Here is a 26,083-nt window from a genome sequence, read left to right on the forward strand (position 1 = left end):
ATGTCTAAGCTTTTGGCAGTATGTTTAAGCAATTTGTGGACCCAACGTTTCACCTTTGGCCGTATGGGCTTGGAGTTACGTCCACGCAACAGAATGGGCCGTATACTCTACTCTCCGTTCATTTATATCATCATGGTGGTGGCTACGAGCTTTGAATTCTGCACCGTTTGTGCTTTCATAGTGGAACATCGTAGCGATATTGTAATCTGTTCCGAGGCCTTAATGCATGGAGTTCAGATGATTTCATCAATTTTGAAAATGACAATATTCGTTTATAAGTCCCAGGAGCTTGTACAACTCATTGAACTGATAGAGCAGCCATTTGTCAAAGAAACTGAAGTGGAGCAGAACTTATGGCACTTGCAAAATCGTCGAGGACAATTGTTGGCCTTCATCTATTTCATGATGTGTGCCGGCACCAGTGTGTCGTTCCTTCTGATGCCAGTCACCATGACCATGTGGCATTATTATAGCCATGGTTTATTTGAGCCCAGTAGTTCGTTTCGGGTTAGTCTGCCGTATGATGTATCCCAACCATATATCTATGTATTGGACTGTTTCCTGATGATGTTCGTGTTGACATTCTTTTGCTGTTCCACAACCGCCGTGGACACATTGTATGGATGGTTCGTCTTTGGCCTGACAGCCCATTATCGTCGTCTGGGTGTGCATTTGGAGCGCATTGAGGACTTTCGTGGTGAGCTGTTGAAACCGATTTTCCATGAGCATGCCCATTTACTTGGCCTGGTGCAACGCTTCGATGTGGCCTTCCGTGACATTGCCTTTGTCGAGGTTCTTCTAATCTGTGTGCTCTACTGTTCGGTTATCTGTCAGTATATAATGCCGCATGTGAATCAAAATTTCGCCTTCTTGGGTTTCTTCTCCATGGTGGTAACCACTCAATTGTGTATCTATGGTTTCGGTGCCGAGCAAGTGCGTCATGAGGCCGATCAGTTTGCCCTGAAGTTGTATCAACAGTTACCTTGGCATAGCCTCAAGGCCAAAGAGCGTCGCTTGCTATTGCTGCCCATGCAAAGGGCCCAAAAGGAAACTATTCTAGGTGCCTACTTCTTTCTTTTGGGTAGGCCACTTCTTGTCTGGGTGAGATTCATCAACGTCCCGCCGACTCTCTCTTTTAATTCCAAACTCTATTCCTTGTAGATCTTTCGTACCGCCGGCTCGTTTACCACTCTGCTGAATGCCCTAAGAGCTCAATATGAAAAGGCATAAAGTTCAAAATTGGTTTTTTATGTGGATTTTTATTTTTATATATTTATTATTTTAAAATTACATTTAACAGCTGTACACAGAAATATTATGAAAAAATCATATTATTCACTCGTATAAAATATATATACATAAGTATATATATATATTTTTTTTAAATCCTTTAAAGATAAACTAAAATCTAGAATTACAAAAAAAAAAAAAGAAACATACACACATTATTATTAATATTATTATTTAGTATATAGAAAAACTAAAAAGGAAGCTATTGCAATTGAACGCTGAAGAAGAAGGAGAAGAGTGGCGAAAGGTGGTGAGTAAAGGTGAATAGTGGTGGAGTCGGGTGAGAATGGTCAAATGGGCTATGCAATGAAAGTCTCAAGACTCAAGAGTTCGATTGGTGTTTGTTTTTCTTTTCTTTTCTTTTTCTCACAAAATAAAATAAATAAAACTAAATCAGCAAAGAGGGAAGGGTGGTAGGGAAATGTTGTTTATCATTTTTTAAAAGGGGTGTGTGGGTGGGGGGTGATGAGGGCAAGGTGTTGAATATAGATGAAGTATTTTGTATTTTGCGAATTTGCTTAGCTTAGCTGAGGGCTAACAACGGTTCCTGTTCCATTTCCAAATCCGTGTCTCCTCGTGAATCCTTTGGATTTACTTTCTTCTTATAGTTCTTATGCAGCTTTGTGCGATTCAATTTCGTTTTGATCTTACTAGGCTGCTGCGGTTGCTTCTTCATGGCCGCCTCTTCCAATGCCTTCTCACGATCCAACAGCTCCAGCTGTTCGAATATATTCTTTGGATGCGGATGACTGCGTTGGTCATTTAACGATGGCGGCTTGGTGGCATTTTTGGGGGCATAGACCACAACGAATTGCGAGAAAGCCGAATCGGCGGGCGTATTGATATCAGCGAAATCACGGAAATTGGCAAATTGCTCCTCCGGATATGTATACTTCTGGATGAATCCCTCAGTTGGACGACCATGACCATTATTCGCCGCATCCCCGTATATGTAATCGCTATTATCCTCTGGATGGTAGGGCATTTCCTCTTCGGGATAGAAAGTACCACCGCGCAGGACACCAAAGTCACCGCTACCCAGAATACTTGTATCGAAGGCACGTTGCTGTTGATGAGGATGTAGATGCTGCTGCTGCTGCTGTTGGTGCTGCTGCTGTTGTGACTGTTGACCAGGCAACAGGCCAGGCAGTGGCAATGCCAACGATAGTGGTGAATTCTCTGGTCCAGGTAGGTAGGGACGTGAATGGCCCAATGGTGGTGCCTCATGATAAAATGGTGGATAGAAATTCTGTGCTGCCTGGCTATGTGAATCTCCGGTATCGGCACGGGATATCGCCAATTGCGGATGTTGCTGCGGATGCACAAGTTGTTGGTGTTGGAGTTGGTGTTGCTGCTGCTGCTGTGGATTCACAATCGGTCGAAATTGCTCTTGCTCGGGATCACCTCGGTCTGGCAATCGGCCATGTAATTGCGTTGTTGGCGGCATATGGAAATGCTGTTCATGTGAACGCAAAACTGTGATTGGTGTAAAGTCATTCGGTTCCATCAACATATCGCTATCCTCCTCAGGGAATTCCGCTGAAATGAAATAAGTGAAAAACAAAAAATGAACAACAGAAACAAAAACATATTCATCTTGCCACTTGAGAGCGAGTTTCGAGTGGCCCCTCAGCAACTGCCACATAAAGATACGTCCACAGCATTTGTGATTTCATTTGTATGATGTATGGCATCATCGAGAGTGCCTCTGTGATGATGATGATGATGATGATGACAATGCGCAGTCAGAGAAAGTTTTTGTCTGTTTTCAGGATCGTAACACTTGAGAATATACATACATATACTTATTCGCATATGAATCGATTAATCATTTTTGGACACTCTACTTTTTTTTTCTTTTTGCAAAGTGGCAAAAGTGATTGTTTAGTTTTTTGTCGTTTTCTTTTATCTTTACGAGTCTTTTAATTTATTCATTTGAGAGGTTTTAAAGACTTTTAATGCTCTCTTAACTGTTTTTATATCTTTTGCTTACTTTGTAGCAAATGTCTAATACAGATATTTGCGATAGTGTCAACAGCATAGAGATTACTCTATATATTTTGGATGAGTCTGAAGTTTGGACAAACCAAATGATTGATAGAAGATTCCTTTTTGCTACTTACTCGAGAGGTGAGAAAGTTTTGCATATTATACTAACTTTAAAGTGCATTTCAAAAGAAAAGGCCAAAAATATATGTAAAAAAAAAGAGAAAAAGAAAACCTGTTGTGAAAGTGCCGCTGCTTTAAGCATTTGTTTTTGATTTTGAAACTGATCAAACACACTTAAACTGATCCCTCTCTCTCTCTATCTCTGTCTTTCTCTATTGCTCTTGCTGTCTTGGTTTATACGCATGAGTTTGAGCTGCAAGTGGCAGAAAATGCCGGAAAATGTTCATAGGACATAGCCCCCCTTGTTCAAGCATCTTGAAACTCTTGAAAACTCAAAGAGAGAAACTTTGTATTGCTTTAAGTTTGGAAGGGAAAGTCTGGTTGGGAAAGCTCACAGCAGTTGCATATACATATCTATATACATATGTATGTATGTATGCATTCTCGAACTGTCACTTCGATTTGCCATTATTTGTTGTTGCCGACAAATTACAAAATCGTCAAAAACCAAAGTCGTAATACAAATGTGTTAATTACATGGCTGACACAATATATGTATGTATACAGATAAATAAAGGGTATACTTAATAAGCGAATTGAAATTGAAGAAGTGTCATACACAATTGTTGAGGCAACAAACAAAAACATTTCAACGCCAAACAATTGCAATCAAAAATGATTAAATACCATGTCATGGCGGTGGTAATGTTGCGGCTGCTGCTGTTGGTGTTGCTCTTGGTGTTGGTGGAAACTGTGTGGCTGCTGCTGTTGGCTCACATCTCACCCACACCCCTTTATTCCCATCATCATCATCATCATCGTCATCACGGTCGTCATGTCATCATGTTACGTGGTACTTAACCAATGTATGTAGTTGTGCGTTTTTTTTTTTCACAACTTTTGTTTATGACATATCTACTATATATATATGTATATATAATTATTGCTCTCCCTGTCTAAATTGTTCAGTCAGTTTAGTTTACTTAACTTTATTTTTATAATTTGATTATTGCACATACAATTTTTGTCTTTTGGGGAGTCGTTGATCATCACCATCATCAGCACGCAAAGAAAAATGGTTTTGGACTTTCAATGATTGATGAAATTTTTCAAAAATAAAGATATTTAAATTCAAATTAAAGTAAAGAAAACGTTTTGGCACATTTTGAAAGATTTGATTTTGATGTGATCTTTTATTGCACGGCCGTTGGGCTTGAGAAAAGGAAAAGAAAAGAAAGGATAATTGAGCTATTTGGCTAGATAATTTTTGCTTGCCCATGGGCTAGACAAATAAATAATCCAAAAATATATTTTATACACACATACATACATACATAAGGTATAAGTGTTTGACCCATTTTTGTTGTAGTCTAGTCGTCGAGTCAACCAACCAAGCAACGAAACGGCCAACTAACTAACTAACTAACTAACTAACTGACTAACTCTCTATAGCTTTTAGCCAATTAACTCTTGGCAAACTCATTATAGGTATGTGCATATACTCTTGTATAGCCAGCAGCAGCAGCGGGTGTGGGATATAACAACGAGTACCCCCACCCACCCATATTGAATACCCCACATGCATTGCATGCAACAGAAAACAACACCAACTGAGCAACCAACCAAACAACCAACCAACAACAAAAATGTACAAAATTTTTAACGAAATATAACCCACAATTGAGTAGCATATGGAAAGGTTTCCTTATACTGGTGGGTTGAGGGCAGGAACTGGTAATGACGCTAAATCTGGTGGCAGGGCAAACAGTGGACATGGCACAGGGGCAGGTGCAGGGGGCAGGAGGCAGGGAGCAGGGGCATAGGAAAGTTGACATGCCACATGCCTAGAACAAAATGTTATGCCAGCTGCTACTTTACTATAGGCACACAAGAGTCTCATGATCGCATTTGATGTTGTTGTTGTTGTCATTTTGTCGTAGGCTGTGATTGTAATTTGATTGAGCATACATACATATGTATGTGTGTGTGTGTGTGTGTGTGAGAGTGTGTTGAGATTGAAACTGAAGCTGTAGACAAGAAACAGGCAACATTTCCATATGAAAAATGAAAACCAATTTACAATAATTATTAATTGGTGTCTACGAATTACCGTTATGCGTTTTGAGATAAGATTTCACTTGTAAAGTTTCGGTATCTGCCAATAACCGATATAAAAACAATAAGAAATCATTTACTATTATAATTTATAAAACACTTCAAAAAAAAATTGCAATACTTTTTGAACCGGACCTCTTTATGGATACTTAGTATATAGATTTTTGTGATCTGCTAATTTCTTTTGCACAATTGTCATTTGTCCCTTCCTATGTATATGACCATTAGCTGGCATTTATTGTAAATTCTAATTAAACTTGTCAACGTTTTCAACATTTTATTTCTATTATTTATGAGTCTGATTCAAGGCTAGGCATTTCGCGTAGCAATTTAATGATAGTCTTTGTTCTGATTTTCAATTTCATTTCGATATCGTTTTGTCGTGCCATGTGCCGTGTCGTTTCTTGCCGTTTTCCGCATACTCCATTTGAATTTATATGCAAGTCGAGTGCACTTGACTTAAAACTGGCCGAAACAGAATCTTAAGAATCTTGCTTGACATGCCATAATGATCATCAATGCGATGATGTCGACGACGATGATGATGATGATGATGATGATGATGATGATGATGATGACTCAGCTTTAAGCATAACCGGCCGGCGATGCGGTCAATGTCAGAGAACATTTGTATGTAGAATTAAAGTCATTCGCGCTGCAACAACATGAACAAAAGATGCTGATAGTCGTCGCCTCTACTTATAGCAAATGTTTAGACTCAATCAATATTTATGGTTACAAGAGAGAAGTTGAATTATATTTAGAATAGATTCGTTTCTATGCCAGGGTCTGGGACAGTCAACTGACCCCAAAAAACAAACACAAAAAAAAAAAACATTCAAAAACAAACGAGTAAACAAATCCGTACGAACGAAAACTACAGCAAATTAATGAGAAACTAAGAAAGAAGAAGAAGAAGAAAATGGAAAAAAAAATCAGTAAGTAAACGCAAATAAACTGAAATTTGCATATTTCTCATCGTCTTACATAGTTATCTTATCTTAGTTAGGGTCGAGGTTAAGACCAAACAAAATAAACTACAAAACCCAACCCAAGTCAAGCCTCAACTCATCTACATGCGAGTACACATACATACATACATATGTATTTACATATATATATTTAGTCATGCTGCTTTATACTATATATCATTCATATAGATCCATAAATAAGTACATATATCAATTGGAATATCTAAAGATCGATCTTATGGCTTATGATCATAAATTAAACCCAACCCAAAAAAAGAAATAACTCACACACACACACACGAAATTATTGAACAATGTTGTTATCGCAAAACACGTGCAACATCTTCATTCATAATGTATTTTTTTTTTTTTTGTAAAATTTTCAACTTGAACTTTAAAGTTCAAAGCAAATAAAGTGACATTTAACTTGACCAACAATGGCAACAGCAACAAGAACATCCAATAACAAAGAACACCAATCGTAACAATTATCAAGCAAATGTCAAGTGGGCAACAAAAACACAAGCAAAACAAAAGACTTAAGACACGAACATGCCACAAGGACAATTTAATTGGGGGGAGTGGAGCCAATGGAGTACAGGGAGTGGATGCATAATTCGATTAACACTAGTTATTCATAAATATTAAAGTGGGATCTGATCTTTGATCTTCTTTACCCAGACACAAATTCTCCCAGCTTTGTAATTCGTGTCTATGGTCACATTTTATTTCCCCCCAAAACATTTCCGTAATGATGAGTACATAGCAGATGCTTTGGGGCACAGTTTTGACATTGCCAGATCACCTAATCGCCGCCATATCTAAACTAGTGTATAATATATTTAATTATTGTTCGTTTTGTCTATACGTATGTATCTGTATGTGTGTGTGTGTGTGTGTGTGCGCATGATAAATGATAAATGAGTTTTTGCTCCGATTTCAATAACATGCCTAAGCTTTTAGCATTGGCTGGAGTTAATTTCTAAAAGGCACTTGCCGTCATAGTCATCGCCATCGTCGCCGTCGTAGCAATTAGCCATTTTTAACCATGAGGCTTGGTCCGTTGTCTGGTCGTCGTTGTGTTCCGTGCTTGGCATGCCAAAGCGTAACTCAATCTCAATACCTTTTCTCATACTAAAGCAACTAACATAGAGTACATGCCCTCTCCACACACACACACACACACACACATACAAGCACACATTATTGTCAGCTTATTCGATTTTATGCACCCCCAACAGACTCTGTTCGCCAGTCGCCTCTGCCATAAATCTTTACCTTGCAGTCAGTCACTTCAGCATAGCTTAACAATTTCATCGCCCATTTGATTTATGGTATCGGCCATGCGAGGGCGGCCTGTGGGATGTGTGGAAGGCGGAGGAAAGTGTCTTTGGAGGTGGGAGTGCGACTATAAACTCCCCAACCGTCTCTCACAGTCATCATTTTTCCTTTATTTACGATGAACTTTAATCAAGTTGTTTGTAAATGCACATTACTAATGTTGAATCATTGTTAAGATTGATTCTGCTGACCTCCAACTTAAGTTGCTAGAAATTCTTGGCAGGGTTGCCAGGTATGTTCCTGACTCAAGTGTTAGGGTGGCCATTCGTTTAAATGTTTTGTTTGTATGTTTTTCACACATATTGTTAAGTTCTTCTTAAGTTTTGTTTAGTTTTTTTCTTTCAATTCGAAATGATCTTCATTTATCATTAGCCCCCAAAAGCACCTCAGACACACACAGACACACTATTTGAACGCGTTTTTAATGTGTTTACTGGGCACTGTGTCATTGAAAATGTGAGCATTAAGCTGCAGTTTTTAATGCCATCACCGTGAGTGAGTGAGTTTAGTTTGTAATTAGATTAGCCCAAGGGTCAAGCATCATAATCGTTTGAGCTGCGTCTAAAAGATTTCCGGCTATAAACTTCATGTAATTTACTAGATGGCTGCTAGGCAAGGGAATGCTGACCCTGACCACAAATCCATCCAATGATATTGAGATGCCGCACCTGAGCTCAGTTCAGCATCAATTCGTTACTCAATTACAGATGACGCGTTGTATGCCATGTTCTTTTAATCGTATCATTGTGCCACACGTTGTAGACGCTGCCGTTGCCGCTGCCGCTGCCATTTTTGACGACTAATTGAACATGACATTTTCCAATAAACGACAATTATGTATTTAATGTGCAAAAATAATAATCAACTCACCTAAGCCAAAAGCCATTGGAGTAACGGAATGGGCCAAACCAAGTGCCATGAAAACGGACACAAAAAAAAAAAACATGGCCAAAACGTGCTTTGTGACTTTGGTTGGTTGGAAGTTCTATGAATTAGTAGAGCATACAACAAAAACAACAACAACCACAAACATATCGAGTCGCAATCGATGAGCTTCAATGTCAAAACCAAAAGAACAACCGCAATGATCATGTTTTTCTTTTTCTATTCTTATTTTTTTTTGTTTTGTTTTTCTTCTTCAAAATGTCAAAGACAAGTCGGTTTGGGATTGAACTCATTGTTGCATCTGTTTTCGGCTTGCCAGAATCTATGAACATCAACACAAATGCCACTGAATGAACACACACAGATCCATAGATTTGGATCAATAAAAAATCAATTGGCTTATCAAGTCATTTTCCAAAAGTAAAACTCATTTTTCATAAGGTTTTCAAATTATGACAATATTCATTTCAATATATAGTAAATTAATCTTTATATGCATTTGGTTAAGATATAGAGAATGAAGTGATGTACTTTTGGTTGATGATTTATAATTTCTCTTAGGGCCTATGGATCGAAACATATATATATTTTGGTGTTTTGAATCGTTTGTTATAACTTTTTCATTGCTTTAAAAGTAATATCAAAGAATCATTCATTTCCGAAATTTCACAAAAATCAAGTTTAGTTTAGTTTCACTTACAAGTAGAAATGCCATATACTTATGGACTACTCAGATAAAACTTTCTTTTAACCTTTATTTTAAGCTTTTAAGGTTTAATTTGAATTCAAATCGAATGGCTAATTGTTTTTTGAGAAATTTTTGAAGTAGAACCTGATTTTGGTTGGGATTTTAGGTTTTGGAAGAACCAAATAACTTTTTCATTGCGCTTTGAGAAAGAACAAAGCATACAGTTATTTAGATAAGTATGTGGTTAGCTTTTTATAATGTTACTGAATTGTGTGTGAACTTGTTAATGTGTTGGAGTTCTGGTGGGTTAGTTGGTGGTTCGGTTTGTCTATGGAACCACAAGTACACAATCATGAACATGACACACTTGATGTTAGACAATTGCCTCAATTTTGTTGTTGTTGGGTTTTTTGCCACATCAAGTTTATGTTTAAGTTGAAGTTCTTTGTTTCGTCTAATAATTATATTATTGTATGTTATATTATAAATGATTATATCGCATCGTAACTCATATACGATGTGTGTATATATAAATAACCACAGACAAATTTGTTCTCATCGTTATGTCTAATTAAAGTTGCACCACCAACACCCGCACCACTCGCACCCACTCAGCTCACTAGCTCATTCACTTCTTGAGTCAATTCAATTCTATTCTATCTTCATCTTCATCATGATAATCATGAGAATGAAAAAAAAAATTAAAAGAAATAATTATATATAATGTTCAGATGATGGAGGGGCCTCCCAAGGACAGGTTAGACTTTAGTTGGTTGGTTAGTTAGTTAGTCAGTCAATTTTGGTCTCAGTTTCAGTTAGTTAGTGCCGCTTTTGTCTCTTCTCTGAGACTGACTAGCTGACTAACTAACCGACCAACTATATGGCCAACTGATCATTGTGTAGTCATGATTTTTAGCTAGTGTGAAGTAACCGGCATTTTAGTTACACCAACTATCTATATCGATTTAAAGTGCTAACGGAAATGCATAAAACTAATTTTTCATGGCCATTAACTGGTCTGATTTTCCATGGAAACTATTGTTTCCTTTAACAAAACATGTTTAACACTTTGGTAAACAAAAAAAAACATTAACCACTAATTGTTTAGGCAACTAAAAACTTCAAATTGTTAACAATTTTCTACATGTTTAAGGCCTAAACTCATAATTCAAAACAATTTATTAAACTTTTCTTTCAAAAGTTTCTTCTTGTAACCAAATTAACGCTCCAAAGAATCATAATTCTTTGCTATGAACTTTTGTTTTTTCAATTTACATCAAATGGCCGAAGGCTAAGCCCAAAGAAGTTGGAAGGGAAAAAAAAGTCAAACCTCTCCCTAAACCCCCAAAAAAAAAAAGGAAAAAACAAAAGTAATAATGATTTATGATTGGTTTTGTTTTATTTTCAAGTCAGTTTTGAGCTTTATTTGTGGGGCGACCCTTTCAAAACATTTACAAACAAGGCGAAACAATTGCAAGAAATATGAAATGGCCAATATATAATGGACCATTACTAGATGAATTTCAATTTTCGATTTTCAATGCTTAATTAAACAGAAATAGAAAGAGAGACAACTCCAAAGAGAGTGAGAGAGAGAAAGAGAGGGGCTTTAATGCACTATTCCTTGGACTCTATCGATCGATGTCACTTTGATTTTGTATTGACCATGTAAAGCTAACTGAGCTGAGTCAGCACTTGGCACTTGGCACTTAACACCAAAAAGACAAAAACAAAATAGAAATAAATGCAACATAAAAACACCGAAAAGAAAAAAAAAAAAACACGTTTCCAGGCCAAGGGGTCTAAGTCTCAAATTGGCAACGGGGTCTGGGCCTGGTCTGGAACCAAAACCAAAAACCAAAACCAAAAACTGAACACTGAAAAGTGTAACAGAAATTGAAACCGAAACTTGAGGCCATGGCACGTATCCACATTAAAAACGTTTTTCACGTAATTCGTATTTGTGTATGTACATTTTGTGTTTTTGTATTTGTATTTTGGTCGATTTCTTAACCCACAAGGTGAAGGTTAAAGCCAAATTCGGTTATAACCAAATGTAGAGGGAAAACTCTCTTCGCCATTGGCCACCAATGGAAATGGGAAACGTTTATCAACCGAAATGAAGTGTATATCGGAATTTCTATAACTTCAATCATTAGATATATAAAATGAAGCACATAAATATCGGTTATGAAACGGTATTTCGACATAAATGCTGACGGGTTAACCCAAACATTGACAGCTGTCAGTTTTGAATTATTTGGCAATTAGCAAACTTGTCAGTTGGCTAAAACTCATCTGCATTAACCGCGCCGAATTCCACACCGAATGGAATTCCCCCCCATCCTTCCATCCTCATCCAGAGCCCCTTCCTTTTGCTCCATCTCTAAGGGGAGCCTAAATATTACAACATTCTCTAATTGATCATTTTTTTCATTTGTGTTTTTTTTTTTTTTTCTGTGAGTCTTTAAAGCAATTTGTGTATTTGGAAATGGAACTTGGAACTTTGTTTTGATTGATTGGCAATAGCTTGGGTCAGTGTTGCGTGTCCGAAATGTGTTCAAATGACCGACCGAATGGGCAAATGGGCAAATGTTCATGTTGGCCCGGTCAATTGGTCAATATAGAGCCCCTACCCCTGTACCCGTATCTGTACCACAATTTGAGCAAACCTTTACCTATGCCTGGCAATTATCATATTTTCACTGCGAAAGCGAAATGAAGACATCATTAAGTTCAAATTAACCGGATTGCCACACGATTGGCCCCTCGCCATTTGTATAATCGAATTGCGCGAAAATACAAAAACAAAAAACCAAAAACCAAAAAAAAAAAAAATTAAATAGAGGAAGACAAGCGAAACCGTTAACGAAATCATTGACGAATGAGCAGCACACGCAAAATGCAATTAATCAATTTAATCAAAAACTTTGCGCCTCTTGCAATTTTTGTTTTACATTTTTTTGTTTTTCATGTTTCTCAAATTATTTCTCGTTTATTTCTGCCAAAAGTTTATTTGTTCCCAGAAAATGTTTCGTATCTTTTAAGAAAGGTTTCTTTCCATTCCACTTGGAAGATTGTTTTACCACAAATCGCATTGCTGATTCTCTTTTGAGCCATTTTGTTGATTGAACACAATTTGACCTGCATTAAGAAGGATTTCCCTTAATCAAACATTGATCTCTTTTATTTCGATTCAGTTAGTCGGTTAGTTTTACACCCATAGGGTGAAATGGTATATTAAAGTCGCCAAAATGTATGTAACATAATGTATATATATTCTTTATCAACATAAACAGCCGAGTCGATCTAGCCATGTCCGTCCGTCTGTATCAACACGCAGATCTCGGAAGCTATAAGAGCTAGAGCTCCCAAATTTGGTATATAGACTCGTGTAGTATGTAAAGTGATCAAGTTTATTTAAAATGTTTACCACGCCCTTATCCGCCCCCGTAATTTGAAAAAACTCGATTATCTTCCGTCATTTTTCACCTTGTCCAATCAAATTTATCACACTTAAATTTGATTCTAATATCCAGCAAAATACCAAATTTGATCAAAATCGGACAAAAAACAGCCAAGTTATGCATATAAACGTTTTTCCATAAGCCCGGAGTTGGCCGTTGGCGGCGCTAGTGTGCTCATTTAAATCAAAAAGAGCGATCAAAAAGTATTTGTATATACAAAAAATACTGAGTGGATTTCAATTTTGCTCTTATTTAAAGTTAATTATTATAAATCAAACTCTTCACCCTTTTTTTTAACTTAAAGATCTTTGTTAAAGATAATTTTTGCGAATTTTGCGAATCAAATCCTGTTCGGATTTGTAATGATTTTGCTATAAATAACCAGTTTGTTTTACGATATTTTCCCAATATATATAATTTCCTTAAGTAATTAACTAAACTCAATTTAAATTATGTCTTGTTGTTTGTAACTTCCACAAGTTAAACCGAAATCAAAGTTAATCCATTTAAATTTTCCAACAAATTTGCACCAATTCATTAATTAACTGACTGATATAGTTGCATATCTATCATATGTAAATAATGTACATACATACATGTATATATGTTTTTTATTTCTGATTTTATGCTTTCGGTTTATTTATTTTTGTTCGCTTTGTTCGAAAATTTCAAATGGGCCGCCCAGCCTGATTTTGATTAATTTGCTGCTTTACTTTCGCTTGATAATTTGGAGCGAAAATTTTTGATATGTCTGTGGGATAATTAATGAGCTTTATTAAGGCATCCCTCCAGTTACGGTTACGGTATTCAAGTTATGTAAACTTGAGGTACAAATGCGAATATGAATCAATCTATATCTATGTATATCTACTCTAAATGATATAGTATACCATAAGCCTGTTTCTATTTCTGTCTCTGTGCGCAATGATGCGTTTAATGAATCATTTAATTTGCATATCGAGCGGTTTTTAATTTTGTTAGATCGATGGTGATGGCGATGGCGATGGCGATTTTGTTTTGATTACGATTTTGGCATCATTTTTCTTCGTTTTCGACAATGATCAATGATCAGTGATTACATTTCTTCATACAATTTCAAAGCCAATTAAAAATTTCCCAATAACGAAACTGCAAACACGCCGAGCGAGCGAGTAGGATAGAGTGTGTGTGTGAGAGAGAGAAAGAGGGCGACAGAGATGGAAAATGGAAGTGAAGGAGAAGTGTATAGTATAATTACACAGTTGGCTAAATTTAAAGGTTAAGCTCTTAACATTTACATTTTTGTGTAAGAGCCGAAAACGACAATCAAAGGTAAAACTGCGACGTCGCTTTGTTCCAATTTTTATGTACTTAGTTTATTTCTTTTAGTCTCTTTTACCCTACATGGCCATAAAATGCAAAAAAAAGAAGGGTATATTCAATTGACTCATGTTTAAGATCGGCTAAAACTGATGGCAAAAGTCAAAGACTCTAGACTAAAGACTTGAAATGAAATATTATTTATATACCATTTTAATGGGTATTTATTGGGTCTATATAGGATTTTTGGGCTATTTTGACTCGTCTTTTTTTATAGTTTGTAATTTTGTGATTTTGGGCAAAGTTCAAAATGTTAATTGCTGAACCAAAAACAAAATAAACCACACAATGAGAGAGGCCTCAATGTCTTCATGGTAAATGAACACCAGCAGTAACAATTGTTTGTCTCTCTCCCGCCTCCCCCTCCACGCCCCCTCCCCCTTCTTTTTTTTTTTTTGCAAAATCCCTCTCACTCTTAACTATCTTTTTGATAATTAGAAATTGTATTATAAAATCATACAAAACCAATTGCATGAACAGCTCCACTAATTATACGAAAATTTGGCAAAAGTTTGACCATTTCACTATCTCATTATATGTTGGTTTTGTTGTTGTAGTTGTTGGACACGTTGTTATATACATATGTATCATTAAATTTCATTCACTGGCAAAATGAATGAGGATCGGGTAATAATTGTGTTACACATATTTTATGGTTAGTTTTAATGACGTGAAGCGGGAATGAGAGTGAGAGAGAGAGAGAGTGAGAGGGGGGGCACTATCATTATTTGGTTCATTATATGGATTATACATAATAATTCACACTTTAGTCTCTATTTGCCCTTCTCTCTGAAACGGTTTTTGAAATGGTTAAAATAAAAATATACGAATCGAAAGGGATTTGGCAGTGATAAAACCCTTCAACCTCTTTAAGACCCCAAAGTAATTGGCAGTAGATAGTGCAAGAAGTATATTTTAATATCAAATACTATATACAAAGAAGGATTGTCGATTTGTCATGCTCAAGGGGTTAAAGGGGTGGAAATGCAAATGTCTTAAGTGGAAGATTTACATCAGCTTAGACATTTTGAAGATCTACTATTAACATAGTGCTAAAAGGACCTATGTGTAGGTCCATGGATATGGAGGTGATCTAAGATCATTGAATCTTTTAAGAAATTGCTTAATAGTTTTTCTTTGCTATGAAAAACCCTGAGAAGAAATTGTTACATCAAAATGGGTATGAAAACTTGAATGGATGACATAATAACACATAAAAAACTAGAGACAAATTCAAGAAGACTGTGTCAGAAAGGGAGAAAGACAGAGAGAGTGAAAGAGAAGATACAGTGTCTGGGAGCCATTGTCGAGATAAACATCACAAAACAAAAACAAAAACCACGAAAAAAAAGAAGCTACACAACACGGAAGAAGCTGTGAGTGGTAAAATGCGAGAGAGGTAAATGCGGTCTCTGGGTGCCACATTTCCCGAGTCCACTGCCCATTCCCACACATCCCCTTGCCCCCTTGCCAACCATATCCCCAACCCCCTTTACAGCCCTGTAATTGCTTGCTAAAAATAAGAAAACAAAACAAAAAGTTTATGCAAGCTCTGCGAAAAATGTCTGGGAAAACTGTTTCTCTCTCACTTTATCTCTTGATGTCTCTAGCGCCCTGTTGAGAAACCCCAAACCGCATTTGAAGACAGTTCATTTCATGTTCATTAATTAGCTGCTTGGTTGGTCTCTCAGCGTACTTTTTTGCGCCTTCTTTCACTGGTTAGATAGTATATACATATATATATATATATGTATGTATGTCTTGTGTCTTTTTTGTTATTGTTTTTGTCTCTACTGTCTCTTGGCTGCTTTGTGTCTTTATTGTCTTCTATGGCTTACTTAATACACACACACACAAACACACACACACACACAATGCAATGAAATTAGCAAGTCAGTCAGTCAGATGATGGTGATGATGATCACCGACACAATGTTTTGGCTTGAGAAATTGCCCATCCTCCTTTTTTATATGTTTTCCATTATGGGTTAGTAGTAGCAAAAGTTGATGGTTTTCCTTTCTTTTTAGAAATATGATACGACAACATGACACATCAATCTCATACATATATCTAAATGTGATCTCTAATGATTTGATATTGCATTTAGCCATAAGTCACAGCGGTGTCAAAGAACTAGAACTATATATTTCATTCCAGCTAAAGATTGTTGTTTAAAACCTTTTGGTAAATGGTCGGAAATGAAACTCGTTACAGAATTACTTTCAATTTCCTTCGACAAAAGATTTGAATTGTTCTTAAGTATAGACAGTGGCGTAGGAAGAGGGTCTAGGTATCAGAGTTCTCTCAAAGGGGGTCCAGACTGGAAATCTGGAGACTGGAGGAGTTAGCAATTGGGTTCCTTACAATAAATACTTTAAAATTTCTCAAATATCATCAAATTTGGATAAAGTCATTTCAATATATAAGATTTCAAATGGACAGTTTGGCCAATTTGTCTAAATAAGTATACATTTTAATTCTTAGTAAATGTATTTGTAAATTTAAAGTGTAATTTTATGCAATTAAATTCAATGAATAACAATGAATTTAAATTTTAATGCCAAATAAAATTAGTTACAACTTTTATTTCAGTTCGAATCGAATTTCATTTATGAAATATTTGAAAAGATTAACAATTTTGATAACAATTTCTTATGCCAATCGAAAATTTGTGGTAACTTTTTTAAGCCATAGATTGATGGAGGGAGATTGTCAATGTATCAAATTTCTGCTAATTGCTTTTGATGTGAAAGATTTTGTTTTGAAAATTTGTAAACTAATTTAAGTTATATAGATATCAAATGGTTTGGGTTAACGCCCACCCAAAAATGGTAATAACACTTAGCCAAGCAAAGTGAAAGCGATGCTGCCACAAATCACAGTTAACCCGAACCCGAACCCGTCAGCTAGCAGCATTATCTTTATCATCATCAAGCTGAAGACTTGAGCCATTGTCCGACACCATCATCATCATCATGATCATCATCATTGTATTTGCCATGATAATCATCGTTGTCTCTGTCTGTTCGGTTGTGTGTGTGTGTGTTTGTGTGTGTGTTGTATATGCTGTTCGGTTGGCCAGTTCCAGTTATGATGGGCAAGTGTTTTCACTTTCACAGCTGCTAATTATCTAGTGGACTTACCATTTTTATTATATTTGGCTTCCTGTTTGGCTATATCCGCTGTCGCCGTTGCCTTTGCCGTTGCCGTTGCTGCTGCTCCCGACGATGAGGTTACCATTGTGGAGAGTAAAAGCATTAGAAACACAAAACTCCCATAAATTAGCCATGGTTGATGAACTCTTTGGCCAATTTTCATTGTTCTACACTTAGAATATCTTAAAGTGTTTGATTTCGTCATCATTGCAAAAGATATATTTATATATATTTTTCTATAGTTTTCTATGTGCCAAATAAGTTATATGGAAAAAGATTGTAAAAAAAAATTTCCATTGATTGAACAAATTTTAAATAAAAAGAAATCAATAAATAAAAATCAACAGCTACAACAACAACAACAACAACAACACCAGCAGCAACAGCATAAACCAAAAACAAAACAGCTGCAAAGTGAAATTTCACTTTCGTGCATTCAAGTGGAGTATCCACCTGGCCCCTCCGTCCCTCCACTTGGCTTTCCCAGCTCCCAACTCTCCAAGAGCAAGAGTCTACGTTATATCTGAGCTGGGGTCACGCACTCCAACCTGTTGTTATACCCTTACCAAAATACGAGACCAAACCAAAGCATATACACTATGGCTAAACGCTTTCAAAATTGAAATCTGATTGATATTACAGAATTTTTAAATAGTTTGTTGTTCTAGCTAGTTCTGTCTTTAAATTGAGCCACTTCTTCCAACATTTTCTTGATAAAAAGCCAAGTCTCTTAACTTGTATACTTAAATATTTCGTTAAGTGATTTGTATAAAGAAATCAGTAAAAAGGAATAAAAGTGTATTTAGAGCTACGATGTTTGAAGAGAACTTTGTCTTTGGCTCCTTTCATACTTAGTTATAACATGGAGTTAGAGCTGCTATTGTTGCCTGTGTTGTCTGTCAAGAGCTTTATCATAAAAATACAATTTATATATGTATGTATATATATTTTTTTTTCTTGTGGCAAGGAGCAGGAGCAGGAGCTGAGAAGCTGTGAGTGGCGGTTACTTCAACTATATCCAAAAAAAAAAAAAACACTTGTGTTGCAGCAGCTTCTAGTGTGGTTGTTGTTGTTGTTGTTGCTTGGAACATGCAATGCAATGCAATGCAAGTAGAAGAAGAAGAAAAAACAACTTATATAGAAACAACAACAACAATAAAAACAACACTTTCGCAATATTTTTTTGTATTTTTTGTTTTTTTTTTTTTGCCAGTTTTCTAGTTGGTGTTGTTATTGTTGTTGTTTATTATTATTTGATTTGCAGCAGGAAACTATTAGTGCGGAACCACAAACGATTTTGTTATGTATTATTTATATTAACACGATTTTTTTTTTTTTGGTTTATCTTTGTTTCTTTTGCTTTTTTTTTTTTTTTTGAAATTTTAAGTATATTGTTTTTTTTTGGTTTGGTTTTGTTTTCGTTCAATTGAATATTGTAATTAATTTGCATTTGATGTTATAATTTTTGAAGTAGATAATTATCAATGTATTTGATCACCCAAAAAACACGGAAATAACCGTAATAACACTTCAGATACAAGACAAAAAAGAAACAAAAAAAAAAAAAAAAAAAGAAAAACAAACTGAACACAAAAAAAAAACCGCGTTAAATTGTTTAATAGGATATGGTGGATATGGTCAAGTCAAGTCGGTCCACTTCCGCGCCTAACTTACTAATATTACGAGAGACAGAGAGACCGAGAGAGAGAGGGCCAACGAAGGCGATACACAGAGCGTGAGTTGGAGAGAAAGAGAATTCGGTTTCGGTTTCGTTTACGGTTACGGTTACGGTTACGGCTTCAAATTCGATTCAATATAAAATAACGCGTCGGCAGCGACGTCGTGTCAAGCGTTCACTGCGAACGCCATCAACTGTCTGAGCTGCGCGCAGGCGCAAACGTATACTTTTAAAGAGTTGCCGTTACACCGTCGCGCAGACGCAGACGCAAAGCGCCAATGAAAGAGAGTCAGCAAGAGAGAACGCCTACCACAGCATGAGAGACTTGGGCAGAGCCGGCCTGTGTGTGTGAGAGAGAGAGAGAGAGAGACTTGGCAGGCGAGAGACAATTACAGTGGATACCATTTACCAACACCTCCCCCCACCCCATCACCCCAACGATCAGCTGTGGCAATAGTCAAACCGGTACAACGGTAAATTTAGTTTGGCGTTTTTTTTTGTTTATTTGTTGGTCGTTCTTTGCGGTCGGTCAGCACGTGACGCATATGCAACCCCCTCACAGACCCCCCCAAAACCTCTCCCACCCCACCCAACCCCACCACACACCTCCCATGCCTTTCGAACAACACTAAACGATTCGCCCACACCTTCTTTTCGGGACGGCGAAAATGTCAAAGAAACCACCAACAAAAGCAACAACAAAATAAAGTAGTTTGGTATTTTTCAAAAATACCCGAGGGAACATTTTATTGCAAATTTAGCATTTGTTCATAGATATTTGCTTAGTTATGTTTAATACATATGAAAATATGATATTCAAGTGATTGTAAGCTAAAGTTTTTCGTCTAAATTAATATCATTCAATACAAAAGGTTTCTGGATCCGCCTCTGAGCTTACAAATTGTGCGACTAACATCAACGATTTTTAGTTTTCAATTGTCTTTTCACACCATGTTTTTTTGGGGTTTATTTCATCTACTCAATTCGACATGAGCTTAAATAAATCAAATTAAATTTTAAATTTGTTGTAGCTAAAGTAAACCCTACCGAATTGAAGTCGGAGGTAAATCAACAAACAACAACAAAGAAACACAAGCGCAGAGATGAGTTTTTACACACATTTGAGTCTCTCTGTGTGTGTGTGTGTAAGCATTATCATAAATTTAAGTGGGTTCATTGATGGATTTACCTACATTAAAGTTAGTTTATATGTCATAATATCCTAATGGGGTCTGTGAATTGATAATAGACAACGATTATCAGATAACAACCTTTCGATTTGAAACTAAAATCATTATAGCCAACTTTTGAAACCATCTGCAATGTCTTCTTATGGCCTTATATCTAATAAAGCTCTGATAAATGCAACGATCTTTATGACTATATCTTTAGGAAATAATTTCTGAAGTAAAATGTTTTTGTGTTTCTTCAAAACTTTCTCTTTATTATTATCTATAGAAAACCTTCAAACTAATAAAAAATTTTAAAATTATAACTAAATTTACTTAACATACCTCTAAAATCAGCAAATTGTTAATATCTATTAATGTGGAGTTTGTAATTTCACACAAAATGACAAGAAAATAGTTTATAAACTCACGAAATTCTCCAGTTTTATTCATTGCATATAAGAAATTGATTTTAAAGACTTATTATGCCCCTTAAAGTATGCAATAGGCTGGGCAAAGTATTGATCAACAAATCATAGATAGAGATAGATCTCTACAAGCAATGACAGATTAAAGGACATTCTAAAATTCATTGCATACTTTAGTGGGACTTGCCTCGACTGTGATAGAATTAGGCATTATTGTTCATACAACCCTCGTAACAATTTGTGCATATGCTGTTGTTGTTGTAGCTGTTGCTGTCTCTGTGACTTTGCACTTTAACAATGTCAAATTGCACAATTGCAGTAGCAACAACAACCACTTTAGCAAGGACAGTAATGACAATTTGTGAAGAGTGGATAGATGTAGGAGAGGGTTGGAGGTTGAGCCCGGTGTGCAGTTGGATTACAAAAGAGGTAGAGAAGACAGAGCAGGAGGAGGATGGAACCGATGATGGCATGAAATGAACATAACAAGCAAAAGCATAGACAGAGATGCCAGGCATGAGATGTGCGGCGCCAAAAAAACGAAAAAAATACAAAAATAAATAAAATGGAAATAGAAATAAAATAAAACAACGATGCAAAAGGAAGATACGAGTGTACAAAACATAAGTGAAACGGTTGCCAGGGTGTTGGGTTTGGTTATTTGATTGTCGGGGCTGATGGGTTGGTCAATGACACAAAACCAAAACCAAAACTGAAAACTAGGCTAACATTTAACTATATTTAATATTTTTGTATGCACTCTGCACTCTGCACTCGGCCATCAATTTGCACTCTAATATATATAAATAAAACATTTAAAAACAACAACAAAAATGGATTCTATTTTGAAAACTGTAACACATAGACAACAATTTGAATCCAATTCAATTATCCATTAAAGAGAAACTCAAGTTAATCGTAACGAAATCAATGTATATTATGTTTGCAGTTTGAACAAGAGTTAGCCCTCTTGGCTCATATTTGCTGACCGTATCTAATGCGATATTGACCAAGTGACTTGGTTTCGGTTTCAGCTACATAGTATTACCCACATATTTCAAGCTTGCTTTTCTCTTTTTGTTAACCAAGTTTAGTTTCCAGTTAAAGTACACGTGCAGACTCGAGGTGACACTATTCACGCATATGGTTTTTCCGCTCCCCGATCCCAACCACCCATCCCCCTCAATTGGCATGGCGTTTTGTCAGTTTGTCATATTGTACCTACAATTTGTTTACCACTTTCTTTGGCAAATTGCCTGTAACGGTGCAAGGGAAAGAAGAAAGGTCTTAGCCTTGTTTTGTTGTTCATCCAATAACATTCAGACGTGTGTCAGGGCATTGAATTTGACTTATAAACAAAATTGTCGACACTCTTAACAAGATTTCAATCAAATCATTGCATACTTTTGGGATAGAAATGTGCCTGTTTTGCCTAAATGAAGAAAAGGGTATTAAATCTGCTTCGTGAACATGAAATATGCAAAACAGGATCGTTTTCAATATACATTTATATGACTTTCTTCGATTATTGAGATCATTGAACTGTTTGCCAAAAAAGATCTTTCAAGTGTGTGTGTGTGTGTGTGGGCGATAGATACATGTTTCTATATGTCTATATATGACTTCGGTGTGGTATCTCTTCCGCCAAGGTAGTTGGCTTTTAGCGCTAATGGCCAAGCATTTTCCCAAGATGAAGAGAGACTGAGCAAACAAGGTGGCGGAGGAGGAGGGGGAGGGGAGATGTCTGGGCGTGCCTAGCTAAAAGCAATTACGCATTTTTCGTAGTTGTCGCCAATGTTTGTGGATGCTGCTCGACTGCATTTGCCACGATTCGGCAACGAAGACTTCCTGCTCCACGCATCGCTTTGCCGTAGCAAATGTCGATTTTGGCCTGTCATTAAAAGAAAAAAAACACATACACTCGCACACAGACACACATAGCTGGAAAATGAAAAACTCAAAGATAGTTTTGATTCGAATTGAAATACAAATACAAATAAACCAAGACAACAAAAAGAAACAACTAAAAATGAAAACTAACAACCTGAACAAGTTTTTCATTTGGTCTTCAGTCTCAGTCTCAGTCTCTTCCCCAACACGGGGAAAGTGTATGTGTGTGTGTGTGTGTATGTGTGTGTGCTATATTGGCTTGTCTTTTGCATATTGTTATTGCAAAAAAAAAAACGAAAAATTAACAAAAACAAAACCCATTAGGTTCCACAAACTGTGCCACAGACAGAGTCATGAATTATCCCATCGATGACAGTTTCGGGGTGGAGTTAAAGGTGTTGCTACTGCATTTTGAATTCATTAGGAGTTGCTACTGCTTTTGACATCTCAATCATTATGGTTTCATAATTAAAAATACCCACACATGCCATGATGCTATGCCATACCCAAAAACTCAAGGGGGTGAAAAGCCAGGAAAAACTCACTTAAATTGCAAATTGCAATTTAACGTACAGAAAGTTCCCCTCACACAAAAAGAAAAGTCCCTCTGTAAAAATACAGTAGATTGATTCAATTACTTAACATTTGGTTATCATTTCAGTTTCAATGCCATAAATGTTGCCATAAAAGGTCTTTGCCATAAAACATATTTCCCTTAAAAAACTGCTTCAAAAAACAAAGAATAAAGAAAACCTTTTTATGGTTACGGATAAACTAAAGTACACTGCTTGCTTAAAGGAGAGATTAATATAAGAGAATGGTCAAAATAAACACTGCTTGATTGGCATTAAATGTCCTTAAGGATGAACTAAAATTTCAACGCTTGTCTAGAGAAAAACTCTTGATTGATATTAATATATACTTAGTTTAATTATGCCCAAAACCCGAGAGCAAGCAATTCGCATCTAAATTTAAGTCTGTAACTTCTAAATCTAATCTCTCTGTTAAAAGCGGCTAGGATATGTCCGCAAGATGGTCAAAAGAGGAATAGCAAATTGTTCGAAAATGAAGGTTTAAAATATTTCATTTGATTAGACGTCAGTCTGAATGAAAAGCGTCCTTAGAGGCTCCTTTGAACTCAACATTGAGATATTGACAATAAACTTTGCCAGTGCCTCGCTTAAAGTTCAGTAAAAGTCATTAAATAGTAAGTCTAAGCTCAGTGATTAGGTCTATGAAATGGATTAAAGCGATCTTGTTGAAACATATTGACCAAGTTTTCATTTGGTAAAAGCTTTTCCAAAACAAAGTTGCACCAAATAAACTAAACTTGAGCTTTCTATTTGGACAAACACACACGGCACTTTAAGTCCAGCTTTAAGCTTGAGCTTTCAGTCGGATTTTCAGATTTTACAGATCCAATATTAATAATGGCGCTCATCAATTATACATTTAAGGGAATCCAAATAGCCAAAAACACAAAAGAGAAACCCAAGAGGCAAAAATAAAACCGATTTTTGTGTGTGACAAAAATATAAATTGCCAACAAAAAGTTGAGCAATTAATTTTTCTCTCACAAATTAGCTAACAGATTGGTGACAATTAAATCGACTTGAAAGATTAAATGACTAAATCTCTCTACACTGAGAGAGAGAGAGAGAGAGAGAAACGAACCTCTTTAGTCAAAAGGACATACAAACTAAATGGAATAATGTTTCGGAATTTACTTTCTTTCTACTAAAATTTAACACAAGCAACTCCAAGTCCAAGACGCATCCTTTATGGTGTCCATTGTCTTTCCTTTGAGTGTATTTGGGAAAATACAAGAAATATTGTTGATACGGGAAATATAGTGGGCAATGTGATGAATTTCGACACAACAGGAAGAAAGGCAGGACGATAGGGATGGCAGGCAGGAAAAGCTAGACAAATTGCTTAGACCTCAGACTTGCGACCTCTGACCGCAGACCACACAGACTGTCAGATTGTCAGACTGTCCGACTGTCAGGTCAGGCCAATTTCGTTATTGGTTGAGGGTGACTTTTGATTAAATGCCCGTTTGATTTACAAAATGATTTCATTAATTACTTTTTGTTTTGTTTTTTTCTGTTTTGTTTAAGAGTGACAGAGAATCTACGGGTCTAGGGAAGGGATGAAGAGTGATGTGACGGGGGGGACGAATGAGGGGTGTCAGAGACATGGCATTTGTGGCAACGATTTCCGCATTTCAATTGCCATTTTGACACATTTAATTACAATTTTTATACGGCAAATGTTGGTAAATGTGTTACCCGGTCTGGTGCTCTCTCTCTCTCCTTCTCTCTCTCTCTCTGTGCTTCTCTCTCTATTCATGACCTAGGGCAAATATTCGCAGTTTGGTTTTTTTCCATTTTTTAACTTAAAAAAAATTGCATTCATGTGCAGATGACAAATTGCTATTGCCATTTGAATGAAGATACATTCTTTATATATTCTTTTTTATACGAATTTCACAAATTTCACAAATTTCATTCTGTTTCATTTCGAAATATTTACCCCAGGTCTGGCAAGGACAGACAGTCCTGGTGTGACTGAAGATAGGAGCAGGGGTGGAGTATTCAATTCAAGAGGATGAGGATGGGAAAACTGCCAAACTGGCAACAATACTAATTAATTTCATTTTGCGTGACTTGCATGAGCATGAGCATGTGTTTTTTTGGTTAAAAGGTTAACTATTCAAACCGATATGCAATCCACCCGCCTTGAAAATACCCTGCATGCATTAAGTCATAACGATTTGGATGAGTTAATGCCTAATCGCATTGTATGCAAGTGTGTTTAAGGTGGTTAAACTAACTAGTCGAAAGATTGCCAAGCATTTGCAGGGCATTTCGATGTTGGCCAAAAGCCAAAACCAAAGTTTTTCCATCACTTTTCTCGCTCTCACTCGATTCAGAACGTGCGTGTGTGGATGGCATTTTTCCAGTTGCCTCTTGTCTTGGGTGGTTTCTGAAATTGTGTGCCACATAATATGTTAGAAGTGCTAAAGCTGGCAATATTAAGAAATAATTAAATGGCCATTTAGTAAATAAATGTTGGCCCACCATCTCCTTGACACCCATCGATATAATGTTGGCCAGTTGGTCATTTACTGATATGCAGTTTGACCTACCTACAAAACGACGGACACGAATTCATATATTGAGTGTTGGTTTTTTTTTTAGAATTTAATAGCCACATGTTAATAATTGTGCTTTGCTACTCTAATGAAATGTGGTAACTAACATACATTTGTTTTTATTTTTCTCAGAGGAAAATATTAAACAAATTTCCAAGTTTTTGTAATTACTTGCTAATCATGACTGACATTTACCCAAACGAATGTGGGTGGAGGGGATATAAAACTGGTAACCAAAAAACCATAACTAATTATGGCTTACACTTAGTAAAGACAAGTATAGAATAGCCGTAGCATTCTACTTGAAGTGAAAGAAAAGTTCTAAACTAATTACACGGTCTATCCCCATTTGTAAACAGAGCATATCGACAATAAGACAA

General features: G+C 36.3%; 2 protein-coding genes across 2 annotated transcripts; one reads left to right on the plus strand and one right to left on the minus strand.

Moving 5' to 3' along the window:
• Or1a (Odorant receptor 1a) lies at positions 1-1,230 on the plus strand. The gene is made up of 2 exons (XM_068299297.1): positions 1-1,101; positions 1,162-1,230. Exons 1-2 carry the CDS (start codon positions 1-3, stop codon positions 1,228-1,230), a joined length of 1,170 nt encoding a protein of 389 aa, XP_068155398.1.
• Positions 1,231-1,497: 267 nt separating this feature from the next.
• LOC137586861 (uncharacterized) lies at positions 1,498-17,571 on the minus strand. The gene is made up of 2 exons (XM_068303043.1): positions 17,370-17,571; positions 1,498-2,829 (listed from the first exon to the last, which is right to left on the minus strand). The coding sequence occupies exons 1-2, from the start codon at positions 17,542-17,544 to the stop codon at positions 1,814-1,816; spliced, it is 1,191 nt and encodes a 396-aa protein (XP_068159144.1). The 5' UTR covers positions 17,545-17,571; the 3' UTR covers positions 1,498-1,813.
• Between the last annotated feature and the right edge of the window lie 8,512 nt (positions 17,572-26,083).

This window comes from Drosophila tropicalis, unplaced genomic scaffold (assembly GCF_018151085.1).
Source record: "Drosophila tropicalis isolate 14030-0801.00 unplaced genomic scaffold, ASM1815108v1 contig_158, whole genome shotgun sequence".
Classification (NCBI taxonomy): domain Eukaryota; kingdom Metazoa; phylum Arthropoda; class Insecta; order Diptera; family Drosophilidae; genus Drosophila; species Drosophila tropicalis.

Bases quoted from the DNA above. Each gene is read 5' to 3' on its own strand.
- Or1a (XM_068299297.1), top strand. From the start codon at position 1: ATGTCTAAGCTTTTGGCAGTATGTTTAAGCAATTTGTGGACCCAACGT. The intron at 1,102-1,161 runs GTGAGATTCATC...TATTCCTTGTAG, and splicing joins GTAGGCCACTTCTTGTCTGG to ATCTTTCGTACCGCCGGCTC.
- LOC137586861 (XM_068303043.1), bottom strand. From the start codon at position 17,544: ATGAAAATTGGCCAAAGAGTTCATCAACCATGGCTAATTTATGGGAGT. The intron at 2,830-17,369 runs GTAAGTCCACTA...ATTTCATTTCAG, and splicing joins AGCCAAATATAATAAAAATG to CGGAATTCCCTGAGGAGGAT.